At 43.0% G+C, this 21424-nt stretch overlaps 1 protein-coding gene across 1 annotated transcript in view; it reads left to right on the forward strand.

Annotated features, from left to right (window-relative positions):
* The window catches only part of olfml2a (olfactomedin-like 2A), a 36635-nt gene that overhangs the window by 13489 nt on the left and 1722 nt on the right, over positions 1-21424 (forward strand). The window contains exons 2-7 of the mRNA XM_062999481.1: positions 10556-10819; positions 12256-12363; positions 15554-15730; positions 16951-17218; positions 20314-20619; positions 21090-21278. Of these exons, the coding sequence (XP_062855551.1) occupies positions 10556-10819; positions 12256-12363; positions 15554-15730; positions 16951-17218; positions 20314-20619; positions 21090-21278 (1312 nt within the window). The remainder of the gene's footprint in view (positions 1-10555; positions 10820-12255; positions 12364-15553; positions 15731-16950; positions 17219-20313; positions 20620-21089; positions 21279-21424) is intronic.

The raw sequence follows: 21424 nt of genomic DNA on the forward strand, positions 1-21424 counted from the left end.
AAGTCAGTATTGTGTGTTCATGTGGTCTTCTTCCGGAAGCTCAGTTTTCCTCCCACAAGTCCAAAGACGAGCAGTCAGGTTATTTGGCGCTATTAGAAATTGCCTTATGTGTGTGTGGGCCCTGTGATGGTCTGGCAACCTGTTTCGTGTATTTCCTGCCTTTCAACCCATTGAATCGGACCCACCGCGACCCTGACTAGGCTAAAGTGGTGGTATAACAGACAATGAATTAATAGGTGTGACACTGTAGGTAAGCGATGAGGGCAGCCGTCATCGCTGATCGCTTTCCTCACAGAGCTCAGTGTCGCGTGCATGAGCCATGTGCTGCCACCCGCGATAAGGCAACTCGACTGGTCAGTGGCGAGGAATCCTGTTTGAGCCATTATCCCTTCTCCTACAGACACACAGCCAATCGTGTGACTGTGTAGGCACCCAGCCGGCTGATAACACAGCTGAGATTCAAACCGGAGAGCTCGAGATCTCAGCACTGGTGGGCGAACGTGTTTTACCGCTGCACCACCGGAGCATCCTGGTAAAACAGTTATAACAATACTCCAGTGGTCTGCACCTCACCCTGACCTCAGTCTCACTGTACACCTTTAGGATGTATTGGAATGTTGACTTTGCTACCTGATTTGCAGCCAGTTTTCAGAAGAGAGGCTGTTACAGCTGCAGATGTAGTGGTGAAGTTCTTAGATCAAAGCCCACGGTTTAAAATGAGACATCAAACAAGCTCATGGTCTGGTGTCCACATACTTTGACCTACGAGTTGATACAAACTTTTGACTTCAGCTGTACTTTGGCCTTGCAGAGGAAAATAAACTAAAATGTAATAAACTGATCGCCGGCGCTTCTGTTCCAGCACGAATAATAAACAGTAGTGAAACTGTTGCGCTGTTTCGGCTACGATAAAAACGAAGCGATCAGATAATTAGCGGTCAGCATTTAAACAGCCGTCCAGATAAATCTGGACGTTCAGCTAGTGCTGGTCAGAGGACGCCGGGACACCAAACACGACTAATTTTACACTTTATTTCAGTCCTCTGTCATTACGTTTGTAAACCAAAGTGATGCTGCTTGAACTGGACATATGCTGGCGGTGCATTGTGGGTAATACACACGCTCCATCCAGCACTATTTTGGACCGCTGGCCGCCACACATGCTGGCGGTCGCTGAATGTTTGGTCTGTTGGATAGTCTGCAGCTGCTCAGAATAAAATCTGTCCGACCGAACTCATTTTCACTCCAGTTACGTTTACGAGAAAGCGAACTGGTTTCCACGTTTCTGACGTCACCAGTGCTGGTGTGTGTCCATCACCAGGTCACGTTTACTGTTAATGTGCAATATATGGACAGGTGTAATAAATCAATTATACACTGATCAGCCATAACATTAAAACCACCTCCTTGTTTCTACACTCACTGTCCATTTTATCAGCTCCACTTACCATATAGAAGCACTTTGTAGTTCTACAATTACTGACTGTAGTCCATCTGTTTCTCTACATACTTTTTTAACCTGCTTTTATTCTGTTCTTCAATGGTCAGGACCCCCACAGGACCACCACAGAGCAGGTATTATTTAGGTGGTGGATCATTCTCAGCACTGCAGTGACACTGACATGGTGCTGGTGTGTTAGTGTGTGTTGTGCTGGTGTGAGTGGATCAGACACAGCAGCGCTGCTGGAGTTTTTAAATACCGTGTCCACTCACTGTTGACTCTATTAGACACTCCTTCCTAATTGGTCCACCTTGTAGATGTAAAGTCAGAGACGATCGCTCATCTATTGCTGCTGATTGTGTCGGTCATCTTCTAGAGCAGGGGTGTCAAACTCATTTTCACCGAGGGCCACATCAGCATTATTGTGGCCCTCAAAGGGCCGATTGTAACGTATCCTGCTGTGATTGCAGTCACATTGCTGTTTTTCTTGGAGGCTGAATTCTGCATTTATATTGTTCTACTTTACCACAGACACGGCCTCGTAACACAAGAGACGCACCGGTTTCTCTTCCTGAAGCACAAACTTGTTTTCACTTTCATTAAATTTCCTCCTTATGCTTAATTTTCTTACTTATCTTCTTGTACATTTTAGGATCATGTGTAAATATGTGTAACATCATCTACTGGCGGGCTGTGTCACTTTGCAGGTCACAAAATCAGCATGCATTTTGAAAGATGCAGTTTGTTTAGGATTTTACAGTGTATTTTTAAGACAATCATTCTGCCCTCACTAATAGTTTATCCCCCTTTCTCAGCTAGACAGACAGACAGACAGACAGACAGACAGCTCTCTTCAGAATACAGTCGGTTTATTTGCTCGCCAGCTGTGTGATACACTGTGTGCACCAGAATGAAGTAAAAATACAAACAATAAATACAGTACAAGCACACAGCTGTAGTCGAGTGTTACATCTGGTACAATATGAGATTTAACCAAACATAAAATAGCGCTAACGAGTTAGCATTTTGTGTAAAGATACTAATTGCTATAGTAACGTAACAACAGTATTTAATGACGGTAAGTTTGTAACTAAAACGCAGTGATATACTCACTAAACATTTACTAACAACTGAGAATATAAACGCCACTACTTACAGACGATGCTTGGGTATTCTACTGCAAGATAATTATCTGTATTTATTTATTATTGTTTACATTACTGACTATGCTACTTCGCGTTCTCTTTGCCGTAAAAGTCACATAGCTTCTTAGCGAAGGTTAAAGTTAGTTGCCATGACTACGATGTCACGGTTGTCTCTTAAAGGCGCAGGAGTCCCGTTAAATTATAAGCGCGTCTCTGTAACGACTCGAACCATCACAACAATCGTACAGTCGTTAAACCTCTCGCGGGCCACATAAAATGACGTGGCGGGCCGGATCTGGCCCGCGGGCCGTGAGTTTGACACCCCTGTTCTAGACCTTCATCGGTGGTCACAGGACGCTGCCCACGGGGCGCTGTTGGCTGGATATTTTTGGTTGGTGGACTATTCTCAGTCCAGCAGTGACAGTGAGGTGTGAAAAACTCCAGCAGCGCTGCTGTATCTGATCCACTCATACCAGCACAACACACACTAACACACCACCACCATGTCAGTGTCACTGCAGTGCTGAGAATGATCCACCACCTGAATAATACCTGCTCTGTAGTGGTCCTGTGGGGGTCCTGACCATTGAAGAACAGCATAAAAAGGGGCTAACAAAGCATGCAGAGAAACAGATGGACTACAGTCAGTAATTGTAGAACTACAAAGTGCTTCTATATGGTAAGTGGAGCTGATAAAATGGACAGTGAGTGTTGAAACAAGGAGGTGGTTTTAATGTTATGGCTGATCAATGTAGAACGAAAATGACATGCTTACAACTTAGCAGCAACAGTTTAGGGAAGGCCTCCTGTGTGCAAAGCTAGCTCTGTAAGATGTGAAGAAAGCTCATTTTAAAGACCTGCACAGATCCCTGACCTCAGCCTTAGTATGAACTGGAACATCAACTGGGAGTGATGAGCGAAGGCTGGCCCGTGTGGTCCGATCTAACAGACGAGCTACTGTAGCTCAAATTGCTGAATAGGTTAAAGCTGGTTCTGATAGAGAGGTGTCAGAATACACAGAGCATCTCAGTTGCAGTGCTGTTTTGTTATTCCTGATCGGTGTAGGTCACAATAAATGATCACCGATCCGATCTGCAGGATGTAGAGATCAAACCCAGGTCCTCAGATTACATGTTGCTTCGTGGCACCCACTGTACCAGCTTATCAGAACTCGTCGTCCGACTCCAGTGAGAGCGCAGACAGAGACGGAGCCGCAACACACACAACAGTTTGAGCAGGAATGTTGTGGTGTACCCCCGAAATCCACAAGTCGGTGCTAATCTAGTCCGTGCTAATTCACACCTCAGGACTAATGCTTTGTGCTGTCTGTGGGTCAGTGTGAGTGGAGTGGTGTCCTCTGTTTTGAAGACTAGGCTTACAAAGCGCTGCAGTTACTGTGTGGGTTTTGCGATTTATTATGAAACTGTGGTTATGTTCAGGGAGCCTCGGTTTATTACGGTCAGGGTCATGGCGGACACCCAAACACTGGCCGCGGGACAGGAATACACCCAGGACAGGGCGCTGATCCATCGCAGTGCAAAACAACTTACATGTTTACACATTTACTGACCTAATCGTTCACTGAGGTCGAATTTTTGATTTCTCAAGGGTGCCAAGTCTTCCGGATCTGTTTATTTATTTATTAGGATTTTACACTTTGGTTACATTCCTGACAGGACACGTAGTGACTGGATCCACAGGATTCATCAAACACAGTCATGGAAAATTTTGTATCTCCAATTCACCTCACTTGGACATCTTTGTACTGTGGAAGGAAACCGGAGCTCCTGTAGGAAACCCACACATACACGTGAGAACATGCAAACTCCACACAGAAAGGACCCGGACCGCCCCACCTGGGAATCGAACCCAGGACCTTCTTGCTGTGAGGCGACAGTGCTACCCACCGAGCCACCGTGCCGCCCTTCCGGACCTGACTTTATAAACAAACACTGAAAACAATGCATCACAAACCAGAACCGTTTTGCTCCTCATCAGCGCAGAACTTAAATAACCGAGCTGTCGGCCCAACTGGCATTTTGAGCAGCGCACGTTTGCAGAACCTGTCGTCGAACGCTCGTGTTCCTCTCACGTCTCTGTGTGGTCCAGTCAGGAGGTATTTCGGTACGGTGAGCGGCAGGTGAGGAAACAGATTCAGGAAACAAATGCGATTGTTTGTGTGACCTGCGGTGGAACCGTCAGGACCTTTTACACACTCACAGAGGGTGTAAGATATCCTAAAAATGTATTTCTCTTTCTATACCCCCAGTTCCCTCGAATTCCAGGCTTCTCACATGTGTGTCTGTGGGAATTTGTGCCCATTTAGTCACAAGATGAGCTTTAGGACATCTGATAGCAGCTGATAATTAGTGTTATTAAGGCTATGAGAGGCTATGCGTGTTTTTTACTGGGACTAAATCCACCGCAAATCTCATAACAATGAAGCCGTAATTAGGTATGCTACACTATATGGCCAAAAGTATTTAGACAGCTGATCATTGTTGGGGCATCACATTTCAAAAACAAATGCTATTAAAACAGAGTGACCGCTGTGTGATCTTTTCAGCTATAAGAAGGCTTCTCACAAGACTTTGCAGTATGTCTGTGGGCATTTGTGCCCATTCAGTCAAAAGAGCATTCATATGGCTGGGAACTGATAGCAGCTTATTATACTTGACTTTCACTATATGGCCAAAAATAGTTGGACATCACATTTCAAAAACAAATGATATTAAAATAAAGTGAGCGCTATGTGAGAATGCTTCTCGCAAGACTTTGAAGTGTGTCTGTGGGAATTCGGGCCCATTTAGTCAAAAGATGACAGTATTTGTATGACTGGGTATTGATGTTGGAAAGAGAAGACAGCCTCAGTTGATGTTCCAATTCATCCCAAAGCCGTTGAGTGGAGCTGAGGTCAGGGCTCTGTGCTTTTCTTCATGTCTTTATAGAGCTGGAACAGGAAAGGGCCTTCCCTAAACTGTTGCTGCATTATTGAATTAATACACATGTTAAGTACTTTTGTCCATACAGTGTAGATGAAAGGTAGAGCTGTTTATCTGAAACGCTTATCAGGGATTCCAATTCATCCACGTGACCCAGACGATCCCGACACTGACTCGTTTCTCCCTGATAACAAGTGAAGCCCTTGTCAGAGCCCACAAGGCCGAACATGTCGTGTGTGTGAATGTTAGCGCGCTCTCTTATTTATTAGCTTGTGATAAACAGGGGCTCTTTTGTGCTGGCTGGAGAAGAATAATGTGGGTTTGGCGGAGCGGCTGGATTCCTGACACACTGACTCTTTTATACACGTGCCCTTCTCACATAGCGGCTACACGGCGGCACCACGGCGGCGTTAATCTCTTCCTCTTCCGCCGACCTCTCGAGTTCTCGCTGAGCCACGCTGAGAGTCGGAGGATTAACCCGCCGTGAAACATGCGCAGGTTTAATCCAGCTTAATGAGAGACTGATAAACTTGATAAAGCTTCTGTGTTCTTCTCTAGATCAGGGGTGTCCACATTTTTCTTGTTGGTGGCCAGTAAAAATATGCAAACACGGGGCCGAGATTCTAAACTCCTCAGTTCGAAACTCGGCCTTGCCACCGGTCGGCTGGGCGCCATCTAGCGGGCATGATTGGCAGTGCCTGCAGCAGACACGTTTCTGCTAGGGCGGGATGACCGGACTACGTTGGCGGGGTCTTCAAATGCTGTGTAAGGACCCTGATTAGCAGATAGAGAGGTGCCTGTGCAGAATGCATGGATGAAGGAGGGTTCTGCTGAGGGCTGGGTGCCGGTCAGAGAAGGCGTGAGCAGCAGTATACCCACCTGCAATCAGGGATTCCCCAGCAGTGGAAGACAGACTGACCACGATAAATTGGGAGAAAATGGGAGAAAATGCATAAATAAATAGAAAAAAGGCCATTTTAAAAATTGTAACAGGACATAGTTTGGACATCCCTGATGTAGGTGTCCCAGGCGTGACATTCAGTGCCTTGAAAAAATATTCAGCCTCTAAACCTGGAGGATTTTTATTAACCTTTGTGACCTCATTTTAGGGCTCAAACATTTTTGCTTAGGATTTTCTTCCGCTGCAGTTCTGTAGGTAAATAGGTGAATTACCCACAGAATCTGAGCGTAAATAAATAGATATAATAAAATTAGCCATGCTTTTTTTGCCTAGAGCTCCACATCAGTGGTTTTGTAAAACATCTCCTCGACTCCATCTTCATTTCCGGAAACCCTCGGGGAGTCTTCAACCCAATGTTGGGAAACGCTGCTCTGTTTTAATTTTTGTTTTGTTTTGTTGTATTTTATAGCCTTAATGTCTCAACAGCAGCACATTAACGTAACAAACATATTCTGATATGCAAATGTAATGATTCAAGTATTATTTCAGCATATAACGTTTCAGTTTAGAATTAGAATAGTTTTATAATATCCAGATGTGCATGTATATCCAATAGGTATATCTGTAGGTATTATCCAACCACGCTGCTTAGGTCAGGTCATGGTACTAAATTAAGTCAGTGAACGAGAATGGCTACGTGAACACCAAGTCATTCTTGGAATGAGTTGCAGAGGTCAGTGGGTGTGACTGAAGATTCCTACTATACTACAGAGTTTCCTGAACTCTGTGATAAGGCACTAATGTTGGTCAAGAAAGCCTGGCTCTCAGTTAATGTTCTAGTTTAGTGGGACTGAGGTCTGGAGTTTTTAAACTGAGTTTTTCTTCATGTCTCTATAGAGCTTGTCATGCTGGAACAAGAAAAGATCATTCCCTAAACTGCTGCTGTAAAGTTGGAAGTTTATAATTTCCATTATATAATTGATTTATTACACCTGTTAGGAATTACTGTGGTTAAAATACATAAATTCATTAATTAGAAGGTGTGTAAAGGATTTAATAAATAAATAAATACCGCAGTACTGAGCGAATCTTGAATCTGTGCATGTATCAGTTTAGCTGATTCATGCCACTGGGTTTGGATGATATGATCTAGTACGTGTGACTGGCACGACCTCATATCCGTCAGTTGAAACGCTGTCATCTTCCTTTATCGAGATTTAGGGCTGAAGATCCGAACCGGGCCGCACGTGGAACCGATTACGGGCCGAGATCCTCCGCTGTAAGAACCTGATATCGGAGCCAACATGCTTCGAGACACGTGTTTTCATCCGCCTGATCTCATAAGTGCCACGTCGTCACCCACATGTTTGCGTGCATGTCATAAGGTGTTGCTGTGGGTCAGTTGTTGTACTGATTAAGATTTTGCACTAGTGCTTGGGTTCAAATCCCACAAATGAACAGTGGATCTGTTTCCGAGGGGACGGATGATGAATCACTGCACAGCATTAGAATCCATCTGACCATCGCACCTAATTTAGCACGATTGTTGGATTATTCAGCACCGCTGATCGTTAACAATGTAGTTTGACTTGCCTGAACATGATTTTCCCTCCTCCTTTGCAGCTGTAACAGTCTCCACTCTTCTGGAAAGGCTTTTCACAACAATCAAAATTGGATTTGTGAGACCAGACTCTCACAGCTTGCAACTGACCTTCCAATTCATCCCAAAGTTTTTAATGACAATAAGGTGGATCTGTGCAGGCCACTGGAGTTCCAAACCTCACTGTTTACACAAAGTTAGGAGCATGAAATAATTTGTATATGCCGGATTTTAAACACAGTGGGTGTGGCTGAAACACCTGGACGTATCATTAGAAGAATCCATAAAGACTTTTGTCTCTAAACAAAGAGCTTTGACGGGTTTGATGGGTGAAGTAACTCCAGCTGCCTGCACAGAACCCTGACCTCAACCCTATTAAACACTGTCACGATGAACTGGAGTGTTAAGAGAGACTCAGGACCTCGTGTCCAGCTGGTCCAACATTAGTGGCTGAACTAACATATGATTTTTTTTATGTCTGAATGACCACAAATTGTCACAGAAACAGATAGATAGATAGATAGATAGATAGATAGATAGATAGATAGATAGATAGATAGATAGATAGATAGATAGATAGATAGATAGATAGATAGATAGACAGACAGACAGATAAATAGACAGACAGACAGATAGGTAGATAGACAAACAGTTAGATAGATAGACAGACAGACAAACAGATAGAAGGAAATTAAAGAGTAATAACCATATATAGTAATAATATAGTATATAGTTATAATAGTGATAATAGTACTATATAATATAATAATAATAGTAATAACTATAGTTTTGAAGTGGGATGTCCAACAAGTTCCTGGTCTGGTGTCCACATACTTTTGCTCCTATAGTGTATAATTATGAAGAAATCTGATTACTGGATGACCGATGGTTTCTGTCCCAGATGTTTTTCGTTATGGAATCACGTAACAGAATGTAAACACACTTATTGTCCACTGTCCCTTGTGGATGGTCTCGAGCAGACAAAAGATCTGGTGGATCATGGGAAAAATGACGAGAGGACATCATCTTGTATCCATCCACTTTCCCAGCTTGAAAACAAAGTGCCGGCCGTCTAACCTGTGGGTCTTCACACCTCGTAAATTTTTACGAGCGCTGATTTTATTGCTGCCACGGTCGTCAGTGGGTTACGTGGTGAAGATAAAGAAAAGGAGCTCGTGGCTTTAAAGTGCATGTGGATCTCATCATGACAACCTCAGAAGAGCATCTACACCCTGAGGTTAGGTTCCTCCAGGTTTTTTTGAACATTCATACCAACCCAATTTTGGGATTTAGACATCAGTACGGAGTGTGTGATGCTGTTCTACGTGATGTTTAGATCTGTGGATGAACATGCGAATCCGCGTGGAGAATTTATAGACATCTCCAGTTCCCACAAGGCCAGCTCCGAGGCCAGTGCCAGGGTAAATGTCAGATTGGTGACCATGTAAGTTACGCAGTGTTTACCAGACGGATGGAGGGAAAATATTTACCGAATCCCCTTTGCCTGCTCCCTCGAAAAGCTCCGCAGACGGGATTCCTGGCACGGCTGAAGCTTGTGTGTTAGCGTCGTCATGATGAAAAAAAAGCTGAATGGCGCTCGCACCTGCCTGCATTCCTCTGAAACAGACTAACACCAGGTTCAGATCTTCTCTAAGGTCTTACAGGACTCTGCTCCAACTCTCTGATGTCTGATGGTTTCCAGAAAGCTCTGAGGTTCACCGAAAGAACATCATGAGAGATAATCAGATCTGGGTTTGTTTGAAGTGAGTACGGAGATCTGGGGTTGTGGAAGAGATCGAATGAGTGGCGTTAGGGCTGGGCGGTATATCGCAAATATCGATATATTTTATATTACTTTTTACACAATGTTGAAGATGGCCATATTAGATATATCGCATATATCGATATATAGGCAACACTGAGGAGTTTTGAACTGAGGAGTTTAGAATCTCGGTGCTGGTGTGCTAGTGGAATATCCACTTTCAGTTGTCGAGTTGCGACTTGTCGTTTCTTTTCATGTCGTTCTGTTTGCTTTTTTATTTTTCCTTTTATTTTTGTCTTTCTGGTGTCTTATAGTCTAGTACGGCCCAGGTTCAGGTTCAAGTTGATTGATTTCTTAAGTTATTAAGTTTTTTAGTTATTATATCTGTTCTCTAATTTTCTTTCTCACCATCCTCTGAGCTTCTGGGGGTCACATCTAGCGCTTCAGTTTGGGGGCGACCACCCCAACATTACTGTACAGGTAGTAAAATAAGCGCAAATACCAGTACAGCTGGCGCAGCAATCTACTGTATTACGCTAGCCCACCACCACTGCTATCTACCGACCGAGCTTATACACAGACGTAATGGACTGTGCCTGTAAAAAAATTCACGTTTCTTACAGGTGCATAAAAAACACGTTTTTATCTAAATTAGAAACGATTCCCCCGTGAGAACTGTGGGGATGAGGTCTGGTTTCTGACCCGTGATGTAAACCCAGGCCGTTCCAGCTCCTCTAATCACGATGTTTTCCTCATCCTCATAGCTCTTTAACGATCTGGAGCCGGTCAGGATGACGTCAGAGGGCTCAGACTGCCGCTGTAAGTGCATGATGCGCCCCCTCAGTGTGGACGCTTGCTCCAGGCTCCGCGAGGGCACCCTGAAGGTGGACGATTTCTACGCGGTGGAGACGGTCAGCTCGGGCTCGGACTGTAAGTGCTCTTGCACGGCCCCGCCGTCGTCCCTCAACCCCTGTGAGAACCTGTGGAAGATGGACAAACTCAAGAAACAAGCGCCTGAACTTCTCAAGGTAACAGCTTCATTCACATTGTTTTCACATTGTATTCTCTCACTCACTTTCTTAACCGCTTATCCAGTTAGGGTCGCTGGGGGGTGCTGGAGCCTATCCCAGCTTTTTAATGGGTGCAAGGCACACAGTAACACCCTGGACGGGGCACCAGTTCATCGCAGGGCAGATACACATACATACATGCACCCACATACACGCCCCTTCACCTATAGGGCAATTCAGTGTCTCCAGTTAACCTGACTACATGTTTTTGGACTATGGGAGGAAACCGGAGCTCCCGGAGGAAACCCACACAGACACGGGGAGAACATGCAAACTCCGCACAGAAAGGACCTGGACTGCCCCGCCTGGGAATCGAACCCAGGACCTTCTTGCTGTGAGGCGACCCACCAAGCCACCGTGGTGCCCACCACTTTATTTTATTTATTTATTTATTTATTTTTGCATCTTTTCCCCATTTTTCAACCCAATTTGGTCATTTCCAATTCCCTGCTATAACCAAGGAGAGCTGCACAAAACCCCTTTTAATGCATGTTTAGTCTCTGGTCACTTATTTTCATCGACCAGTGAGTGGACACTCATAGAGAGCCTCATTCAGGTGCCTCGACTGGCCAGCAGAGGAACCCTCGTCAACCACACACCATCAGGCACAGCCAGTGCAGAATTTAAAGCAGTAGCTTTGTCCTTGTACACCAGCCTCTAATCCTGTGACAATATAAAGCTGGCTCAGCCCTGGACGGTTACATGAATGTTCTAGAAGCTAGTAGCTGATTGTTTTAGCAGTTTTTGATCGTAATGTGCAAAATGAAATGGATGTCCTGGTTCCCATCTTCCAAATCATCCAGGCACCCAAAGACCATTATGCTTCCTCTGCCACATTTCACAGTTGCCACTATAATAGTCAAATGCAGCATTTGTAAGTCTTTGTGAGTCCAGTAGTGCTGTGCTTTACACCACTTCCTCCAGTGCTTTACGTTGCAGATAAAGAGCTCAGGCATAGAAACCATCCATCTTCCATCATCCAAGCTCAAAATGATCATGAACCTGTCTGGTCCAAAGCTGAGCTGTTGCTGCTCCTAGATGTTTCCAGCAGGGAACACATTTCCTAGCCTGACTTTCAGGGAAACCACCATTGCTTGTGTGGGCAGAACCTCAGGCCGGTTGTGGCTGTACCAGTGTTTTTTATTTGACCCTCCGGTGTTTCGGTGACCGAGCGTGAAGCCGTGGCACCATAAAGAGGAACATGTGCATCAGGTTTGAGTTCCAGATCTTGACTTCATGTTTCCTGCACTGTGTCCCACCGAGACTCCAAAACTCACATCAGGATGTTTTTATAAAGCGTTTCTACAGAACTCATGTGTGTGTAAAAGAGGTGGGATTATTAATACCAGCTCCAATAACAGCTCGTGTGTGTGTGTGTGTGTGTGTGTGTGTAGCTACACTCCATGGTGGATCTGTTGGAGGGGACCCTGTACAGTATGGATATGATGAAGGTTCACGCCTACATGAATAAAGTGGTGGCGCAGATGAACACGCTGGAGGAGGTGAGCAACTCGACAACTTGGCTGGATGAACGAGTGAATAAAAAACAGGAATCAATAAATGAATGAATACATTAGGAAATGAACACATGAATGAAAGAATGAATGAATGAATGAATGAATTAACAGGTGGCTTAATGAGTTGATCAGCTGATAAACTGAGTCATTCATGCAGATTTGGAGGAATGAATGAGTGAACCAAAAGTATTTGTGAAGAGATTAAATAATGAACGAGTGAACAGATTAAATAATGAATGAGTGAACAGATAGAGTAATGAATGAGTGAATATATGGAATAATGAATGAGTAAACAAAAAGAGTAAATGTCGAGTGGACAGATAGAAAAATGAATGAGTGAACAGATTAAATAATAAGTGAACATATGAAGTAATGAATGAGTGAACAGAAGGAATCATGAATGAGTGAACAGATGGAATAATGAATGAATGAACTGATTGAATAACGAATGAGTGAACAGATTGAATAATGAATGAATGAACTGATGGACTAATGATTGAGTGAATAGGTTGAATGATGAATATGTGAACAGATTGAATAATGAATGAGTGAACAGATTGAGTAATGAATGAGTGAACAGATTGAATAATGAATGAGTGAACAGATTGAGTAATGAATGAGTGAACAGATTAAATAATGAATGAGTGAACAGATTGAGTAATGAATGAGTGAACAGATTGAATAATGAATGAGTGAACAGATTGAGTAATGAATGAGTGAACAGATTAAATAATGAATGAGTAAACAGATTGAGTAATGAATGAGTGAACAGACTGAATAATGAATGAGTGAACAAATTGAATAATGAATGAGTGAACAGATTAAATAATGAATGAGTGAACAGATTGAGTAATTAATGAGTGAACAGATTAAATAATGAATGAGTGAACAGATTGAATAATGAATGAGTGAACAAATTGAATAATGAATGAGTGAACAGATTGAGTAATGAATGAGTGAACAGATTAAATAATGAATGAGTGAACAGATTGAGTAATGAATGAGTGAACAGATTAAATAATGGATGAGTGAACAGATTGAGTAATGAATGAGTGAACAGATTAAATAATGAATGAGTGAACAGATTGAGTAATGAATGAGTGAACAGATTGAATAATGAATGAGTGAACAGATTGAGTAATGAATGAGTGAACAGATTAAATAATGAATGAGTGAACAGATTGAGTAATGAATGAGTGAACAGATTAAATAATGGATGAGTGAACAGATTGAGTAATGAATGAGTGAACAGATTAAATAATGAATGAGTGAACAGATTGAGTAATGAATGAGTGAACAGATTGAATAATGAATGAGTGAACAGATTGAGTAATGAATGAGTGAACAGATTAAATAATGAATGAGTAAACAGATTGAGTAATGAATGAGTGAACAGACTGAATAATGAATGAGTGAACAAATTGAATAATGAATGAGTGAACAGATTAAATAATGAATGAGTGAACAGATTGAGTAATTAATGAGTGAACAGATTAAATAATGAATGAGTGAACAGATTGAATAATGAATGAGTGAACAAATTGAATAATGAATGAGTGAACAGATTGAGTAATGAATGAGTGAACAGATTGAATCATGAATGAGTGAACAAATTGAATAATGAATGAGTGAACAGATTGAGTAATGAATGAGTGAACAGATTAAATAATGGATGAGTGAACAGATTGAGTAATGAATGAGTGAACAGATTAAATAATGAATGAGTGAACAGATTGAGTAATGAATGAGTGAACAGATTGAATAATGAATGAGTGAACAGATTGAGTAATGAATGAGTGAACAGATTAAATAATGAATGAGTAAACAGATTGAGTAATGAATGAGTGAACAGACTGAATAATGAATGAGTGAACAAATTGAATAATGAATGAGTGAACAGATTAAATAATGAATGAGTGAACAGATTGAGTAATTAATGAGTGAACAGATTAAATAATGAATGAGTGAACAGATTGAATAATGAATGAGTGAACAAATTGAATAATGAATGAGTGAACAGATTGAGTAATGAATGAGTGAACAGATTGAATCATGAATGAGTGAACAAATTGAATAATGAATGAGTGAACAGATTAAATAATGAATGAGTGAACAGATTGAGTAATTAATGAGTGAACAGATTAAATAATGAATGAGTGAACAGATTGAATAATGAATGAGTGAACAAATTGAATAATGAATGAGTAAACAGATTGAGTAATGAATGAGTGAACAGACTGAATAATGAATGAGTGAACAGGTGGAGTAAATGGATGAGTGAACAGATTAAATAATGAATGAGTGAACAGATTGAATCATGAATGAGTGAACAAATTGAATAATGAATGAGTGAACAGATTAAATAATGAATGAGTGAACAGGTGGAGTAAATGGATGAGTGAACAGATTAAATAATGAATGAGTGAAGAGATTGAATCATGAATGAGTGAACAGATTAAATAATGAATGAGTGAATACATGGAGAATGAATCAATGATCAGATTGAGTAATGAATGAGTGAACAGATGGAATAATGAATGAGTGAACAGATTGAGTAATGAATGAGTGAACAGATTAAATAATGAATGAGTGAACAGATTGAGTAATGAATGAGTGAACAAATTGAATAATAAATGAGTGAACAGATTGAGTAATGAATGAGTGAACAGATTGAATAATGAATGAGTGAACAGGTGGAGTAAATGGATGAGTGAACAGATTAAATAATGAATGAGTGAACAGATTGAATCATGAATGAGTGAACAGATTAAATAATGAAAGAGTGAATACATGGAGAATGAATGATCAGATTAAATAATGAATGAGTGAACAGATTAAATAATGAATGAGTGAACAGATTGAATCATGAATGAGTGAACAGATTAAATAATGAATGAGTGAATACATGGAGAATGAATGAATGATCAGATTAAATGATGAATGAGTGAACAGGTGGAGTAAATGGATGAGTGAATAGATGGAGTAATGAATGAGTGAACAGATGGAATAATGAATGAGTTAACACATAGAGAATGAACGAGTTAACACATGGAGTAAATAAATGACAGCTGGAACAGAAGACCAGATGCTGTGTTCATGTGAAGAGGATGATGGGATGAATGGATGAATGTGGGTGAAATGGTGAGAGTGACGGTGTGCTGATGATCTGTTACAGACGATAAAGGTGAATCTGAGCCGAGAGAACGACTTCATCAGAGACAGCGTCACTAATCTTTCCAATCAGATGAAGAAATATGAGAATTATTCGGACATCATGGTCAGCATCAAGAAGGAAATCTCCAACCTGGGACTGCAGCTGTTGCAGAAGGATTCAGCCACGGACACGGTTCAGGTAACACACACACACACACACACACACACACACAGACCCCCCCCTTCCCCCCCACACACACACACACACACTACTATGCCAGCCAGATTTTGAAACATGACTGCAGGGAGTCACTTCCATTCCATGTATGGCCATTGTTATACAGTTAAGTCACATAAACAGTGTAAATTCAGGGTTCTGTGCAGGTCAGTTCTATCTAAAAGTGTGTGGTCACTACTACCTAAAAGTGTGTGGTCACTACTACCTTAAAGAGTGTGGACACTACTATCTAAAAGTGTGTGGACACTACTATCTAAAAGTGTGTGGACACTACTTCCTAAAAGTGTGTGGACACTACAACCTAAAAGTGTGTGGTCACTACTATCTAAAAGTGTGTGGTCACTACTATCTAAAAGTGTGTGGACACTACTTCCTAAAAGTGTGTGGACACTACAACCTAAAAGTGTGTGGTCACTACTATCTAAAAGTGTGTGGTCACTACTACCTAAAAGTGTGTGGACACTACAACCTAAAAGTGTGTGGACAATACAACCTAAAAGTGTGTGGTCACTACTATCTAAAAGTGTGTGGTCACTACTACCTAAAAGTGTGTGGACACTACAACCTAAAAGTGTGGACAATACAACCTAAAAGTGTGTGGTCACTACTATCTAAAAGTGTGGTCACTATTATCTAAAAGTGTGTGGACACACTTTAGTATGTGTATATCCAGGGTTCGAATCCCCAACGGTGCTACCGACCAGTCAGAAGTCTACATACACATGATTGGCTTCATTTACTGGTTAAAGTCTTGTAGTGCTGTGCTTTATACCACTTCCCTCAGTGCTTTAGATCGCAGAAATTGAGCATCCATAGTTAACAGATCCACGTTCTTCTAGATGCAGCTTCAAGCTCAGTGACGGAAAATGATCATGAACCTGTCTAGTCTAAAGCTGAGTTGTTGCTGCTCCTAGATGTTTCCAGTATTGACTTTGTCCACGCACTTTTAGGTAGTAGTGCCCACACTGTCCACACACTCTTAGACAGTACTTTCCACAATGTCCACACACTCTTAGGCAGTACTGTCCACACACTTTTAGACAGTACTTTCCACACTGTCCACACACTTCTAGATAGCACTGTCCACACACTTTTGGCCATATTGTGCACTATACAATAAAAGTAATTCACTTTATGATCATATTATACTGATTAAATCTCTAATGTATCTGATATTTCAGGCCACTGATGAGAAGAAGAACAAAGACGCTGTAAAACCAGCCAACAAAAAAAATCCACTGGTCAAACCTCCAGTGAAGCCGGCCAAAGAGAAACCTGTCAAACCCAAGAAGGAACCAGTACCCAAAACCATCAAACCAGCAAAACCAGAGCCTACTCCCAAGAGCAAAGTGCCAGCTCACCAGCCGGGCGTCATCAGGGGCATCACTTACTACAAAGCCAGCAGTGTGGTGGACTCTGGGACGGACGGTGCGGCGAGAGGAGACAGAGGTGTGTGATCTCCGTGGTGTTGGTGACTCAGTTTTCCTGTTTTCAGACCCATGATTTTATGACTTCCTGTGTTGTTTGAAGAACCAGTGCCAATTTTTTTTTTTATTGTTCCAGAAAACAGCCGATTACTCATTGTGGTTTTGGTAAATGTTGTACAGTAATGGACGAGATTCCAGGGTGTTTCAGAAAGTGTGTGAACGTTCGTTCTTTTCCCCAACCACGCCTGTTCTCTTGGGCCCCATCGTGTTCACTTTCAAGGATGACACCGACCAGGTTGCCACCAGCTGTTGCTGCACCAGTAGCCTCTCCTCATGCTTTGGTTGTTGACCACTGTAGCATAGAGCTCCCGGTGCCTTTGGACACATTATGAATGACGTTCCTGTAATCCTCAGCTGTTTTAGGCTTTTTACCATGACACCCTGTCTTTATCAGATCCCTGCTTGTGTACAGATGGCTAGCTAGATTCATACCCATGTCTTCTTTACACCAGCCAGCGATGGATTCTCACAGAGAGCCGCACCATGTACGAGTTATCACACTGTTACCTACTGTATGTGTTCCTACGTTACTCGAGTTCCGGTAGCAATTAGGAGAAACCTTTTCTGGTCTTCCCTCTCTCAGACACGGTCCACTGTGTCTGTTGAGCGCCTGGCCAGGCTGGTAGCTCTATTTAGAACTTGCGCAAGGGTCTCTACGAGTAGGTCACGTCTACCTGAAGGCCCTCTCTCAGGCTTTGCTGATATTAACAACGGCTCTAGGACTAGGACCAACATGCTAAAGCTTCTAGACAGGGATAATACAGCAAAGCCCAGATATTAAACCTGTACTGGCTGGCACCATGCTTTCCAGCTACCTGACCTTTTCTGGTTTTCCCTCCCTCAGACACGGTCCACTGTGTCTGTTGAGCGGCTGGCCAGTCTGGTAGCTCCATTTAGAACTTGCGCAAGGGTCTCCATGTTTAGGTCACGTCCACCTGAAGGCCCTCTGTGCTGCTTTGCTGATATTAACAATGGCTCATCTAGACAGGGATCAGCCAACAAAGCCCAAATATTTAACCTCTACTGGCTGGTATCTTGCCCTCCAACCACTGGACCAGTCGCTTAGCCGCCCCAGTACTTGTCAAGCTTTCGTTCAAGGTGGTCACTAAAGATGAGTGAAGATCATAAAGCACATCTGTAGTCAGGAATACCAGGCATGGTTTCCACTGCAAAACACCGTCTGGTGCTGTTAACACTTTAAATGTTCCAGCACTGGCAGCAGGTCACGATGCCCGCTGTGCCTCACCATCTGAGAGCGAGGAAGGTTTTATAGCTGTGGGCAACCTGGACCTTTAAAACGGCGCCTATAAAGAGACTCCCATAATCCCTCGCCCGCGGTATGTTGTTTTTCGTCAGAGTCAGAGATAATTAGTCAGAGATAATTACAAACACCTGAGCTGTTAGACAGGAGAACTAATTCCTTTATTGAATCTTAATAAGAACAGAGGTGTGAACTTTACCCTCAGGTCCAGGCGAGCCTTCAGTGCTGCCAGAACATTTCCTAAAGTAAATAATAAATATAATTATACATGTACATGCAGAGTGTATAACCCCGAGGGATCTTCAAAAAGTTTCCACACTTGTATATTGTGGTTGGAAGCAGTAAGTGCGGGAGGGAGGAGGAGTAATTGTAGTAATCGGTCGTATCTGAGAGACTGAGACAGTTTTATAGTCCGGATTTAGCTCCATCTGATTTCCACCTTTGTGGACCCTCAAGCTTTAAGGGGAAGAAGATTTTCATGTGATGATGATGTGAAAGCAGTGCTGAATCAGTGGCTACGCGCTCAACCAAAACAAATTTTTTGCCGATGGCATTAAAAAGTTGGTACGATGCTAGAAAAATGCATCGGAATTTGACGGTGTAGAAAAGTGATTAAGTTTTTTATAGAGGAACATTTTGAAGAACCCTTGTATAATAAACAGTCAGTTAATATGCTTACAACTTTGTAGCAACAGTTTGGGGAAGGCTCTTTCTTGTGCCAGTACCGGATACAGTGAGAAGAAACCCCATCCGACCTTTCCTCCATTTGTGTGGACACCCGACCAGGTCGGTGCCTAGTTTCAAAATTTTGTTCAAAATTAATCTCATCACACGATGGATTGGTGTCCTGTTTGGGGTATGTTACTGCATTGCGCCCAGTGATGCCAGGGAAACCGCCCCACAGCGACCTTGACCAGGATAAAACTGTTTTATTATTATTATTTATTAGGATTTTAACGTCATGTTTTACACTTTGGTTCCATTCATGACAGGAACGGTAGTTACTCATTACACAAGATTCATCAGTTCACAAGGTTATATCGAACACAGTCATGGACAATTTAGTATCTCCAATTCACCTCACTTGCACGTCTTTGGACTGTGGGAGGAAACCGGAGCACCTGGAGGACACCCACACAGACACCGGGAGAACATGCAAACTCCACACAGAAAGGACCTGGACCGCCCCACCTGGTGATCGAATTCGGGACCTTCTTGCTGTGAGGCGACAGTTCTACCCACTGAAAGGGGGGCACTTACTTTCTCTCAACACATGAAAAAATGCAGTAAAAAATTCTGTAACTTAAAATATATTTATTTAAGTAAAAAGGGATTTTTGTGGTCCGTGTGCTGCAGGTTTGCTCAGTACGAGATGTTTATGTGGCCCCTCTAGATCCAGCACGTCCTTCCTGTTCAGATCTGCACGGCTGTTGCATTATACTGACCGAAAACACCATAATATTTGTAGGATTTGTAGGATTGGTGTCCGGCTGGTCAGCGCTGGCGGTGAACGTCCCAGACGAACCCACGGTGCAGGAAGAGCGGGCTCGGCTCGGCCTCCGTCCCCGGCGTTGTCCTCATGGAGATGTGCTTTCCATGGCCGGAGATGAAACGCGCTCAGTGTGAAAATGAAAACAGTGTGTGGACAGACTTGGGTTACAGCGCAGGAAGTCACTCCAGCGCAACGTCTCATAAATAATAAATCCGTCTTTTGAAGTGCGACTGGAATCTGTGGGACTTGGGGGTGAAGGATTGAACTTGGGGGTGTAATCTCTATCTCTCTGCCTCCCTGACAGACAACACGGCCAAAATCCACACCGTCCACCAGATCGAGGAGGCTAAGAGGGGGCCGGAACTCGTCCCGGAGGCCGCCGAGGCCACCTCGAACGCAGCGACGCCGAAAACGACCACGGCGGCACCGACGACGACCACGGCGGCGACGACAACCACCACAACTGTTGCTACGACAACAGTTTCGTTACAGAGCATTAGCGGCGGGCGGCTTTTCACCACCAGGTCCAGTCCGGTGACTGAGAAACACACCAGCACACCACCGCTGAACACTAAAGAAGTGCTCACAAAGGCCTTCTCTAACAAAACAGGTAGCAGATTCCTTATGTTATACATACAGGTGTAGCCAAAAGTTTGTTGCTGGGCAACATTTGTCCAGATGGTCAGATGTAATCCAAGGTGAAGGGATTGAAACATGGGTAACTCTGTCCACAGCCAAGCAAGCTTTTAGAGGCTGCTGTTGTCTACGTGATCAGCATGAACTTCAGCCGAGCTTCATGATGTATGGTGTCGATTTTGGATCTTCTTCACTCAGAACATCCTAAAGCTCGCTTGACTGTGTACAGTAAACTTGTTTTCTGACCTTACCACCTCTGAAAATAGGCTGAGATCTTTAGGTTTTCCTCTTGACCTTGGCATGTAATCACAGTTCTACTTCTTTTTTAAGGGGTGCAGGGGGTGTATGTAAACTTTGGCTCTACTGGAAAGTTGAGAGCTGGACAAAGAGAAGGTTCATGTTTTAAATGTGTGTGTGTGTGTGTGTGTGTTATACTCTGTACAGTGGACAAATTTCTGGAGTGTGAGGGCACCATCGCGTCGGTGGAGATGCCCGAGAAACATCACAGTTACGGACGTAATGAAGGAGCCTGGATGAAGGACCCTCTCGCCAGGGACAACAAGATCTACGTGACTAACTATTACTACGGGAACAACCTGGTGGAGTTCCGCAACCTGGATAATTTCAAACAAGGTAGGGTTGAGGCTGTTACACGCCCCTTTTGATGAAGCCCCCTCCTTCCCTCATGGGGCAGGGCCTGCGGAGAGCCAATCACTGCTGTCCGTGATTAAACGTGTTTAGTGTGGAGGAACTCCGGTGGCCTGCACAGATCCTGAACA

Source organism: Trichomycterus rosablanca, chromosome 7 (genome assembly GCF_030014385.1).
Source record: "Trichomycterus rosablanca isolate fTriRos1 chromosome 7, fTriRos1.hap1, whole genome shotgun sequence".
Classification (NCBI taxonomy): domain Eukaryota; kingdom Metazoa; phylum Chordata; class Actinopteri; order Siluriformes; family Trichomycteridae; genus Trichomycterus; species Trichomycterus rosablanca.